The sequence below is a fragment of the Ictalurus punctatus genome, chromosome 19 (genome assembly GCF_001660625.3).
Source record: "Ictalurus punctatus breed USDA103 chromosome 19, Coco_2.0, whole genome shotgun sequence".
NCBI lineage: Eukaryota > Metazoa > Chordata > Actinopteri > Siluriformes > Ictaluridae > Ictalurus > Ictalurus punctatus.
The window spans coordinates 21,768,494-21,781,437 of NC_030434.2; the positions used below are offsets into that span (position 1 = coordinate 21,768,494).

The window sequence follows — 12,944 nt, forward strand, 5'->3', positions numbered from 1 at the left end:
ACACAGACACACACACACCCAACCAAAAATATGACACACACACACACACACACACACACACACACACACACACACACACACACACACACACACACTTTCTTTTCACATTATTTAAAAGTAATTTAAGTGTTATGTTCTTAATTACCATAATTATGAACACAAGTTGTTAAGTTGAGAATCATTTTTAAAATTACATTGCTCCATTTAGATTTTCTCCAGCAGAACACAGCCTTTAAAACCAGGAAAAATGACTGCCTTTAAGTTGTATAACAGCAGTAACTAAAATCCAGTGTGATTTACAATACAGCAGATGATGTAAACTATGGATCTGATCCACTGTCATTTGGGAACAAAGATCAAGCTGAATTTTCTCAACATAAATGTTGTGTGTAGTTTGTTTTCAGATTGTCTAGACGTACGTCACACGTCTGATGAACGAGATTTCCTCTCCCGTGCTGTAATGATGGCTGGAAACTAGGACTTAATGGCATATACTGTAGAAAGGTCATATAGAACATAGAGAAATCTCATTGGGAATTAAGTCACCTTTCACGTTGCCTTTTATTCTGATCACAACCAGACAGTTATATTGTGTCTGGAGTTTAGTCTTTGTTTAGAATTTTTTGATGCTGAAGAAGCAAAAATCTAAGGATCCCTTCACCTTCAGACTAATGATTTGCCATTTCTGAACACGATGCTTGAAAAGAAACACGTATAACGAACGTGAAAAGGTAGAAAGGGGTTCTATGAATTAGTTAATGGGTATCTCTCTCTCTCTCTTTATATCGCTATTACGGCAGTGCTTAAACAGATACATAGCAGACAAATATACATATAGACAGTTTTATTTTGTACACGCATACCAACTTAATCTTCACCTATCATCGTTCCCTGTTAACCAAATCTGTCACCATCCAATAAAACAGTTTAAGTCACTAACCAAAGTAAGTATATAAATTGAACTTGATTGACTGATTGGTCAGGGGTATCTTCTGTGTGTGTGTGTGTGTGTGTGTGTGTGTGTACGCACCATAACCGGATTTAAAGTTTACTACTGATATGTATCTTTAACTACGTCTGTCCAATGACGTTGGTGATGACCTTTTGACCTAGACCTGTCAAAATAAATATGATTGATGATAATGATCATGACCTTTGACCTAGACCTGTCAAAAATAAGGTTACAATATATACAAACTATCGCTCTCACATACACACACACACACACACACAAACACACACTTAAGGCCTCATGCAAGATGCGCTATCGCACATCTGCGACAGTAAATTTTGTTAGGAAAACACGTCAAATGGCCTCGGACAAAGACACAAACTGAGGAAAAAGCAGCCAAGGAACTCACACACACATAGTTACAAAATCTAATGAGCCTTTATTGGCAAACGCTACTTCTTTGCAGAGTATGGTTTCACGTGGGCTTTGGGGGGGGGGGGGGGGGGGGAGTGTCCGTTTATTAACTATTTAAGGACATAGTTTTATAGTTTAAGTTTGTGAGCTAGCAGGGTCAGTGTAGGTATAAAGAGTAAATTATCCTACAAGACCTGATTTAAATGCAGATAAGGCTCCAAATTCCTCAGTTAAGGTTAAAAGATGAGCTTTTGAAGTGTGTTGAATTAAAAAAAATGTTTTAACTAATATGTCATCTAGATATAGTGGTGCTACGTGGTGCAGTCTATCATGGATAGAGATGCGTCATGAGCTGAGCTAAAGTTTCAAGGAATAAGGCAAAGAGTCCTGGGCTTAAGGGGCAACCTTGAAGCAACGGTCCAAAGATAATGAACAAGGGAGAGCTGTTAGGACCATTGCTGAGAGGTCGAAATAGAGTACTTTTATCATATGAATGTAACTCTCACCAAGCTTCATAGCTTCCAGAACGGTCGACAAGCAAGGGCTGTCAAAAACTTTCACGAAACCTAGAGATAAATCTGTAACTGGAAATTTAATATCAGGGTCATTGCTGATTATGTAGAGCAGCTACATAATGTTATCTACGGCGACATGACGTCCGGTAAAACCGGTGGCTCGGAGTGAACCACGAATGACATCTTGTAGGTGTCTGGAGAGGAGTTTGATTTAAATTTTAAGGAGATTTCCATGGGCCGGTAGCTGCTGCAGACAGGAGGGTCTTTATCCCTGGAAAGACAACTCCTCTCTATAGGAAAATGAATCACTGAACATAAAGATCCCATAAAGACTTCCATTCTCTCACCATCACCCTTGATGTTAATAAAACATGCACACACGCGCACACACACACACACACACACACACACACACACACACACACACACACACACACACACACACACACAGAAACTAGAAAGTGCTCTGAAACTCCTCTGTCCTGGACAAAAACTTACTTGACTGTTACACTGACACTGGAGGCCCCTTCCATCAATGTTAACTTCACCATATCAACTTCATCGTCATAGAAACAATTATATTTTTCTTTGGTAGCATAGATTTGTAAATATGTTTGTTATTAGATTATGTGCAGCGTCCACCATACAAGAATGAGTTGTTACTATGGAAACAGTAACTTTAAAATGAGTGAATGAATATAAACCTACGATTTGAAGGACATGGGGTATTACAGGAAGTACAAGAGCACCACCTTGTGGTATAATAGGACACAGTAGACGAATATTTGATTTGCTTTTAGGACACATAAAGGCATCAACCGTACTGGCTTCATATTTGCTTTATAGTTCCTGACACTCAAAGGATTTTGTTAAAATACTACAATGTTGAATTTTAAAAACACGATAGACCTCTTAGTGATGGGACTTGAGATGACTTCTTTCACACCCTTGTGCCATTGCATGTACCAAAAAAAAGACAACTCTGACTTTACGATTTGCTAGTCCAGCCACTAGATGGCGCCAAATAACCATCACATGTGTTTTATAGTGTTTCTTATCATTATTATATAGTTATCATATATCTCCTGTATAGTTTAAGTATTTTTCAGATAGTGTCCTTGAGTTAAATGCCACTTCTTTTCATATTAGCCTTCTTCTGTGTATATTGTTTACATCACACTGTGTTTATGGCAAAATATCAAGTAACATAATAGGCATGTGCCATCCATTTCCATTTTCTATTGGATCCTGGAGCCTATCCCAGGGAGCCTGGGGCACAAGGCGGGGTACACCCTGGATGGGGTGCCATCCATCGCAGGGCACAATCGCACACCCATTCATACAATATGGACACTTTGGACATGTCTTTTGCATGTCTTGGACTGGGGGAGGAAACCGGAGTACCCAGAGGAAACCCCCGCAACACAGGGAGAAACATACAAACTCCACCCACAGTGGTGGGAATCGAACCCCCAACCTTGAGGGTGTGACGCAAACGTGCTAACCACTATTCAAGTTACATTTACTGTTGTGGAATGTCCACAAGACAAGCTAATTCCTGTTATCACTTACATTTAACCAGCTATAACAGTCGCTCTCTCGCCAGCCTCCATTTTGTTTTCTCTCTCATGACGTTATTAAGACAAAAAAAAAAAAAAAAAAAAACAAAGCTTGTCATGTTACTGAGAAAACTTTCAAGTGGCGGGAAACTTACTGGCACCAGAGACTCCTTCCATCAACATGTTTTTATTACAACATATTTTTATTATTACTAGCCTTACACTAAATAAGACGTCTGCCATACAAGTCCCTGTGAATTAGCCGTTACTATAGAAGCAGTAATATATTAGAAATAGAGAAAATTACAACAAATATGAAATTAATCAACACCCTTTGACCTGTCAGAAAGAATCGACAATTCTACAGCGCTGTGGAATAGGAACATTGCTGCATTGTGCTGTTTTGTTATATAAGGGTGTGAATACAGTTTCCTGGACAAAAAAAGGAGGCAGAGAGAGAGATGGAATGGGACAGACATGAATTAATTATTTTTTCTTTAAGTTTTTGTTTTTGTGGGCTGGGGGTGTAATGTAACAGGAAGTGGAGGAGGTGAATGTGCAAATCAAATCAAAACGCTGAACAGATTTGCTGACTCAGAGTGGGCTGAGAGAAAAGGGGGCGGGGCTCTTTCCTGTGTGGAGAAACTGCAGTAGTTTGCAACTGGAATACTCATGAGCATGGTACACTACAGCAGTGGTGCACATCCCCCCCCCCACACACACACACACACACACACACAATGAGATCACAGACCGCCCTGCAGTAGGCCTATTGCAGGTGTCAGGTATGTAAAACAGGCCTGAAAGCTAAATGTGTCCTGTGCAGTACAAGCATGTCCTTGTCTTGTTTGTAGGACATCCCTTCTCCCTTCTCAAAATAAAAAGCACAGTTCGCACTGATATATTTTTAGCCACCAGATGTAGCTAAAGTCTTTCATTCCGTCTTCATTCATGTCTTGGGTCTCTCAGTGATCTCAGAATAATTGAGCATAATGATCAATGCAGGGACTTGGAGCGAGGTGGCAAAAAGGTATGAGCTCACACTAAGGAGTGGTGAAAGATCTGATTTGTTTCTTGATGCAAAATGAATGGTCACCTAAATTCAATTCAATTTTATTTGCATAGTCTTTTGACTACAGACATCCCTATAGAGATCCCTAATGAGCAAACAAGAGGCGACAGCGCAGTGTACAGGTGTAGAAGAGTAAAGATAGACAGTACTGTGTGTGTAGAAAGGATGTTCAGATTGTGAATAAGAGGCCTGTATATACACCTGTGTATCTTTATGAATACAGCAGCAGCTCTTAAGCCTAAATAATGTTTAAATGAACCTGAGCTAGATATGGTTCATGAAGTGATTTATGAGACTGCTAAGATACATGACTACAACATATTTGTGTAATATTGGGCATCATGATGGTGCAGTGGGTAGCGCCGTGTCCTCACAGTGCCAGGGATTCCTGTTCGAGCCTGAACTCGAGTTACTGTCGGTGTGAAGTTTCCCTTATTGTCTCCATGTGGGGTTCCTCTGGGTTTTCCAGTTTCCCCCTCAAAACATGCCAGTATGTGGATTGGCGACTTTAAAAATGCCTCTAGCTGTGAATGTAGTGAGAATACCCACAATGCATTGCAATATATGCGCAGGCACAGAATACCCACAATGCATTACAATACATGTGCTTACATAATACCCACAATGCATTACAATATATGCACAGGAACGGAATACCCACAATGCATTACAATATATGTGCTTACAGAATACCCACAATGCATTACAATATATGCACAGGAACGGAATACCCACAATGCATTACAATATATGCACAGGAACGGAATACCCACAATGCATTACAATATATGCACAGGAACGGAATACCCACAATGCATTACAATATATGCACAGGAACGGAATACCCACAGTGCATTACAATATATGCGCAGGTACAGAATACCCACAATGCATTACAATATATGCGCAGGTACAGAATACCCACAATGCATTACAATATATGCGCAGGAACGGAATACCCACAATGCATTACAATATATGCGCAGGTACAGAATACCCACAATGCATTACAATATATGCACAGGAACGGATGGGTATTCAATACCCACAATGCACCTGCCCTAGTAGGTCACCAGGACATTTCGTACAATATTTAGTTTGCGCTGCGAAAGTCACGTGATCATCGTGACTGGTGTTTTGTGTGTTGGTGGCTCGTGCTGTTATATGCCAGCGTGCACTCGTTAACGTTTTGGCGCAGTGCGAATCATCAGTGCCGTTCAATCCCACGCGCTCTCCGCCCTTCTCTCCCGCCGTGTGACTGAATCTCCCTCATCGCCATATCAACCGCTGGCACACAGTCAGCGCGCGGGCGCGTGAACAAGTCTCTTAATATACGATCTCTAGTTTTCAGTTCCGTTACGGGGAGAGCCCCCCCCTCTAACTCAATAGAGCACGCTCGAATAAGAATTACGTCAAAGCGTTTGAGCCGGTGCAGGTGCAGCAAGGAAGGCACGAGCACTAGGGAAACGCGCGCGTGCTTCTGTCTTGTCTTGTCATCTCATCTCATCTCATCTCATCTCTTGCTCTCTTCCACACACACACACACACACGCGCGCGTGCGCGCGCTTACACGGAGAGGGGAAAAAGGAGTCGGGTAGCACAAACGACACACAAGAAAGAGAGCTCGCGTTTCACGGTTTTCATGCATGCGCGTGCTAGTGATCCACAGGCGTACATATAAAGCGAAGCGTGGGAAAGCGCGGTTTTCTCCGGGGACCTCTCAGAGTCACAGGCAGCTGCTGTAAGCAGACTCATCTGCGCTCTTCCCGGTTTCCGCCATGGCTCAGGAGAACGGAGAGACCGCCAAGGACTCTTGGAAAAAGCAAGTGGACGACATCAAGCAAATGTTTGAATTCAAGGAGATCCTCGGCACGTGAGTAACTTTCTCTCTCTCTCTTTCTTTCAGGACAATAGATCTAAAAAAATTTTTAAAAAAAAGACAACAAGAGCGCGAGCTGCCTGTAAACGGCGCGACACACACACACACATCTGTGTATATAAAACACACACAGAGAGAGAGAGAGAGAGAGAGAGAGAGAGAGAGAGAGCGAGCTCTGACCACGCCAAGTTTGTCGGTGATGTTTACGAAACGAAATGCGCTACTGCTACTTGCAAAGCACGACTTGTGTTTTGCTGGTAAACAAAACAAAGCACACGACATGACATGCTTCCGCTAGGCGTGATGGCCAGGAGGGAAATAAAAGCTGTGCAGTAAACTGCTTTGTGATCTTACTATCACATCTCTATTCCACCCAATGTCGTGTTTACCATGAAGGAGGGAGGATATGGTGCAAGATCTCATACCGTGATACTTCATCTTCACGATACACAGTGTTCAGTATCGCCAACATGTTACCTGAGGCAGGAAGCAATGATGACTTTTACTGTATATTAAAATAATCATGAAATCTGCATCATGCAATAATGAAAACGTGACCGAAGCGTGCTCTTCATAGGAAAATAACCGACACGTGGGGAAAAAAAAAAAAGTATTAATTTCCTAGAACAGCACATCATGAAGTGTTTTATTCCTCTTCTACCACAGCAGTCTGCCAACAGGTACACAATGGAATTCCTTCATGAATTAAATGAATTAAACATGATGATTTTTATCCCTTTATAGTTACTTTTAATGTTAACTTGTCTCGTGATGCAACGTTATATCACTTGTGTTAGATCACTTCTGCCTGTTGTTCCCTCCCCTTTTCTCTCTTGAAGTTAATAAGGCCAAAACAAAACCCGGCTTGTCCTGCTCCTGAGAAACTCGAGAGAGACTTTTCCATGGCACAAAATAAGCACTGACACTGGAGACTCCTTCCATAAATGTTAAATGAGCGTTAATTTAAGGAATCCTCTACGATATCAATGATTATACATTTTTCTTCAATAACACCGCATTTTAAAATTTTTTTTATTAATGTGTGTGTATTATTAGCTTTAGGTTCTGTAGATCTTTTGACATGTATGTCCCTGTGGATGAGTGTTAGTATACTTGGTGGTGTAAAGTGTCAATCTACCGATGCCTACACTACTAAGAGGTTTCTTAAAGGTTCTTAAGGAAACCCATTTGTTTTAAAGTTCTACATCAACCCTATTATTTGTTCATTCTTGTCACGTGCGTAAAAGGCCATGCGCGCGATGTTGAACAACCGATGGATGATAAAATTCATTCTCGTTGACGTGCCTGCTTTCGCTTATGTTCTGTAAATAGCACCCGGATTGTTTTCCCCCCTCGGTTATTGAGTTGTAATGAACTGAAGCAGCAGTTTTGCATGAACACGAGAGTCTCTGCGGCGAAATGAGAATCGAGTCCCTTCATCTTGGTATTGATTCATGAGTCAGTGTGTTTAGCATCTCGCTAAAGCAGTCGTTCCTGTACACGGGCTGCTGTATTTTCATAGCCTAATCCCTTCATGCACTTGATGGATTTCTAGATTAACCGTCCTGGATTATGGCATGAAAATAATCCTGTTCTTTGCTCGTTGGGCATGAACAACAGCCTGGTTTATTAAATCCTATGTGAACCATAATATAGGCTTCCGGTTTGATGGCTGACTGCCCTTGAGGTTCTGCCACTCGGCAGGGGTCATGGCGTGTGTGTGTGTGTGTGTGTGTGTGTGTGTGTGTGAGACCCAGAGCTCAGTTTATGACTGCACATGGTAATCTCCTCTATAAATCTGATGAGGCGGATCTGAGCTTGGTGCTAGGACACTGCCGTCATAGCAACCTGTGAGCCAGGAGTCATGGCAACTTGTAGCCCTGCCAAGCAGTTATCTGGTAGCCTTCTCGCTCTACATCTACCACGCACACACACACACACACACACACACACACACACACACACACACACACACACACGTACATATAATTCTTTTCTCATTGATATTCAGCTGTTTGCTGGATGAGATGTTGTCTTTAAGTAGCTATGAACTCAAAATGCACTTTTAATCCGTTAACTCATCAGATGGCTGAGTCGGATTATACAGATTGGCGTTTTGGGTCAAATTGATTCGGAAGTGTTACATACGAGCTCAGTCTGCTTTCTTTCTCTTAAGCCTTCCCTGAGAAATTTGCAGTGATGTCTGGATAGATGCCTGATTTTGCAGGCAGACTCTGACTCTTTTTTTCCTTTTTTTCGAGGGGGGGGGGGGGGGGGGGGGGTATAAAGTTACATATCATATTTATTCACCTAGCATCCATATCCATATTAAACAGTCGTGGACTGTTTGAAATCGGAGAAGCACAATCCCTCAGACTGATTAAAGGGGCAAATATGATGATGGTTACACGAGTGCACAAAATCACTAGGCTGGATGCAGTTAGGTTTTTTTTATTCGTAGTTGCTGGATGGACGATTTGGTTCAATAGTGTTTGCCCCAAACCCCCCCCCCCCCCCCCCCCCCCCCCCCGCCCAAACTACAGGATGCATTCTGTTCGTTGTTAGAAATTGTTTTTGTTTGTTGAATAAATTAGATCGTACAGATAGTTTTTGGCAACCGTTACGGACCTGAGCAAAATGCAGAGCAGTGCAGCACAAAGCCGACATGAACTTCTGACAATAGCATGTGGAGTAAATAAAAACGAACACATGGCCAGACTCAAATATTTTACATGAGCGGTGGGAGAAGAGAAGAATGCTGTTCGTAGCCAGAATGTTAGGCTGAGAGATCATCAGCATGGAATACGGAATATGGTCACATCCCCTTCCATTTGAAGTACGCACTCATTTTTGTTAATGCACTTGACTAGACAAGTAGCTCATCATAATGGGCAACCAAAACATGGCACTGGCAACGCCATGGAGCTTTCAACTGTCAACCCACGAGGAAGAAATCCTCTTTATATCGACATGCAGTATCATCATGCAACATTTACTAGAAATAAATGAAAGCTGTTGTATCACAATGCTAACAAATATAAATAAATATAATTGTAAATGATCAAATAATACTCTATATATTAAAACTGCCAGACCATGTGTGATGCAGACATCCTGGTCTTATGAAAAACATCCATGTGTGTTCATTTAATTGTTGCCTGGACACGAGTTTTATTACATTGATTAAAAACGTTATTACAGACGTCACCCAGAGGCACTAATCCACTCTTTATTCTCTCATCACTCGGCTGTGTATTAACCGTGCCTTTGGGTCTTCTGGATAATTCTACCCAAAGCCAGACAGCTAACCTTCTCACCTCCTGATACACTTTTTTTTTTTTGTTTAGACAGGCTTTCTCTTCTGAATGTGGACCTTCTTGCTCTCAGGGTTCTCCCATTCATCTGCTTCCTCACTCTGAGCTGTTAAATACCAATTATGCACATCATATTGGACTTGTATTGGGCTTGAGTTGATTGCCGATGCTATCAGGAATCCCAGACGGACTTCCTTTATGAGCTATCGATATGAAGGATCATATTTTTTACATGGCAGAATAATGCGCTGTGTGGTTTTGAAGTTGAGGCTGTTATAAATTGTTAAAGTACCCTTGAGCATGCCATTTTAAACCATTAAAAATAATCTTTATAGAATAAAGTATGTTTATTGTGCCCTAGACTACACTACACTGTCGCTACACCTGTACTTTAATTTTAAAAAAAAATGACAAAAAATGCCAGGATCTATAAATGTACATGAGGATATGATTTGTAAACATGCTGCGACTGTCTGCTGTCCCTAATAGTCTAGTATCATTAATGTTTTTGTTGTTGTTCAATTAGCCGGCTGCTTGGTGCTAGTAAACTACAGCGCCCTCCAGTGATATTGGCACCCTTGGTAAATATGAGCAAAGAAGGCTGTGAAAAATGGTCTTTATTGTTTAGCCTTTTGATCTTTTGTTCAAACAATTCACAAAAATACTCTGTTCTCATGGATATTGAACAATTGCAAGAAAAACACAGGTTTATCCAAAAAAAAACGTTGTTAAATACGGAATCTCTTCGGATCCTTTACATTTCGAGGTCCACGCTGGTGGACTCTCCTCTTCAGTTCACCCCACAGGTTCTCTATGGGGTTCAGGTCAGGGGACTGGGATGGTCATGGCAGGACCTTGATTTTGTGGTCAGTAAACCATTTGTGTGTTGATTTTGATGTATGTTTTGGATCATTGTCCTGCTGGAAGATTCAACCACGGCCCATTTGAAGCTTTCTGGCAGAGGCAGTCAGGTTTTCATTTAATATCTGTTGATATTTGATAGAGTCCATGATGCCATGTATCCTAACAAAATGTCCAGGTCCTCTGGCAGAAAAACAGCCCAAAACATTAAAGATCCACCTCCATATTTAATCGTGGGCATGAGGTACTTTCCCATATGGCTACCTCTCTGTGTGCACCAAAACCACCTCTGGTGTTTTTATTAGCAAAAAGCTCTATTTTGGTTTCATCTGACCATCGAACCCGATCCCATTTGAAGTTCCAGTAGTGTCTGCACACTGAAGACGCTCGAGTTTGTTTTTGGATGAGAGTAGAGGCTTTTTTCTTGAAACCCTTCCAAAAAACTTGTGATGTAGGTGACTTCGGATTGTAGTTTTGGAGACTTTCTGACCCCAAGACACAACTAACTTCTGCAATTCTCCAGCTGTGATCCTTGGAGATTTTTTGGCCACTCGAACCGTCCTCTTCACAGTGCGTTGAGACGATACAGACACACGTCCAATTCCAGGTTGATTCATAACGTTTCCAGTTGACTGGAACTTCTTAATTATTGCCCTGATGGTGGAAATGGGCGTTTTATTTTCTCATAGCCACTTCCCATTTTGAAGCTCAACAACCTTTTGCCGCACATCACAGCTGTATTCCTTGCTCTTACCCATTGTTATGAATGATTAAGAGAATTTAACCTGTGTGTTACCTCATATGTTTTATACCCCTATGAAACAGGAAGTCATGGTTGAACAATTTCCTGTTCCTAGTCACCCAGGTGTACTTAAAAAAAAAAAAATAAATAAAAAAAAAAAAAAAAAAGAGAAAAAAGAAAACAAAGTAATATATTAATGAGAATATACTTCAGTTATATTTTTCTCATATGAATTCATAGGAGTGGAAATAATTGTTGCACACCTTTTTATTTATTACACGATAAACCAGCGTTGTTTGCAATTGTTTGATATTCATGAGAGCAGAGTATTTTTGTGAATTCTTTTTGTGAACAAAAGATGGAAAAAATTCAATAATAAAGACAGTTTTTTCACAGCCTTCTCTGCTCATCTTCACCAAGGGTGCCAATATTATTGGAGGGCACTGTAGCTTGTCACAAGTGAGATTTCAGTATCCGAGTCTCAACTTGTATTTTCTCAGTGACTTAGTTAAAACTCCAAGTATATCATCATCAAAACTATTCTTCTTTACTAGCACTAGCTAAGTTAGCTCTCTCGCTAGATTAGCAGGCTGCTAACTGCTAGTAAACCAGCTTGTATTTGTCACGAGTGGCATTTCGGTATCGGAATCTCGACTTGGATTCCCCCCCCGTGATTTAGTTAAACCTCGAAATATACCCTAATCCAAACAATCTTTCTTCACTAACATTAGTTAATTTAGCTCGCTAGCTAGGTTAGCAACCGTCTGTGGCGTTTTTGGGTAGCTTAACATTCCGTGCTCTTTGACATGATTGGTCCAAAGATGTGGAGATTCAGTGGCAATACTTGTCTTATTTTTATTGTGTTCTTTTACAGAAATATCATGGATGTCTGTTTTAAATAAAAATATGACTGTTTGAGCTTAACCTCAGTAATCAGAATGAGCTGCGCACGAGGAGTAGCCACTAACCTGATGAAGAAAAAGATTTGTTCTTGTGCTTGCGTTTCTCCTGATGCACTCTGTTATCTTTATTGAGCTTTCTAGATTTGGCTTTGGCTTGTATGTGTTTTTCTTTCTGCTGCATTTTTTGTAAAGAAATGTTTTCTACATTGTACCTGGTTTTTTTTTATTTATTTTTTATCATCATCATTTTTTTTTATTCCCCTCTCAGTATTAGTCATTAGTCAGTTCCCACCACTGTAGCAGTCTTCCCTGTTGGCGGTGTGGGTTATTGCTGCATCTCTCCAGCATGCCACCCACACACTGCCACGAAGCAGCTCAACACACAGCTCCGAGACATTCGTGCTCTGCTCAGTTCTGTCTGGGTGAACTGTTGTACACATTCAAATGCCCTCGCTGCCTTTATTTTCATTAGTTTGGCAGGTTGGGCTGAGCAGAATGATTGTTGTGGGAAAACTGAGTTTTAATTTATTTATTTATTTATTTTTTTATAACTGTTTGTATCATCCAATAATGAAATATCAGCAATAAAAATAAAAGTGAAATAGTTTTTGCCCCCTTGCAGAAAATGAATATACTGTACACGCAAGCAGAGTGTTGGTGTATTTAACACACAATATACGTATACGTTTTTAGCAACACGTGTATGTATTGATTAGCATGTCTGACACGATGTA

The 12,944-nt window shown here is 40.8% G+C and overlaps 1 protein-coding gene across 1 annotated transcript in view; it reads left to right on the top strand.

Annotated features, from left to right (window-relative positions):
- Window positions 1–5,744: 5,744 nt before the first annotated feature.
- The window catches only part of camk1da (calcium/calmodulin-dependent protein kinase 1Da), an 80,060-nt gene continuing 72,860 nt past the window's right edge, over window positions 5,745–12,944 (top strand). Inside the window, exon 1 of the mRNA XM_017494447.3 lies at window positions 5,745–6,385. Coding sequence (XP_017349936.1) covers window positions 6,291–6,385 — 95 coding nt within the window. The 5' untranslated portion in view covers window positions 5,745–6,290. The remainder of the gene's footprint in view (window positions 6,386–12,944) is intronic.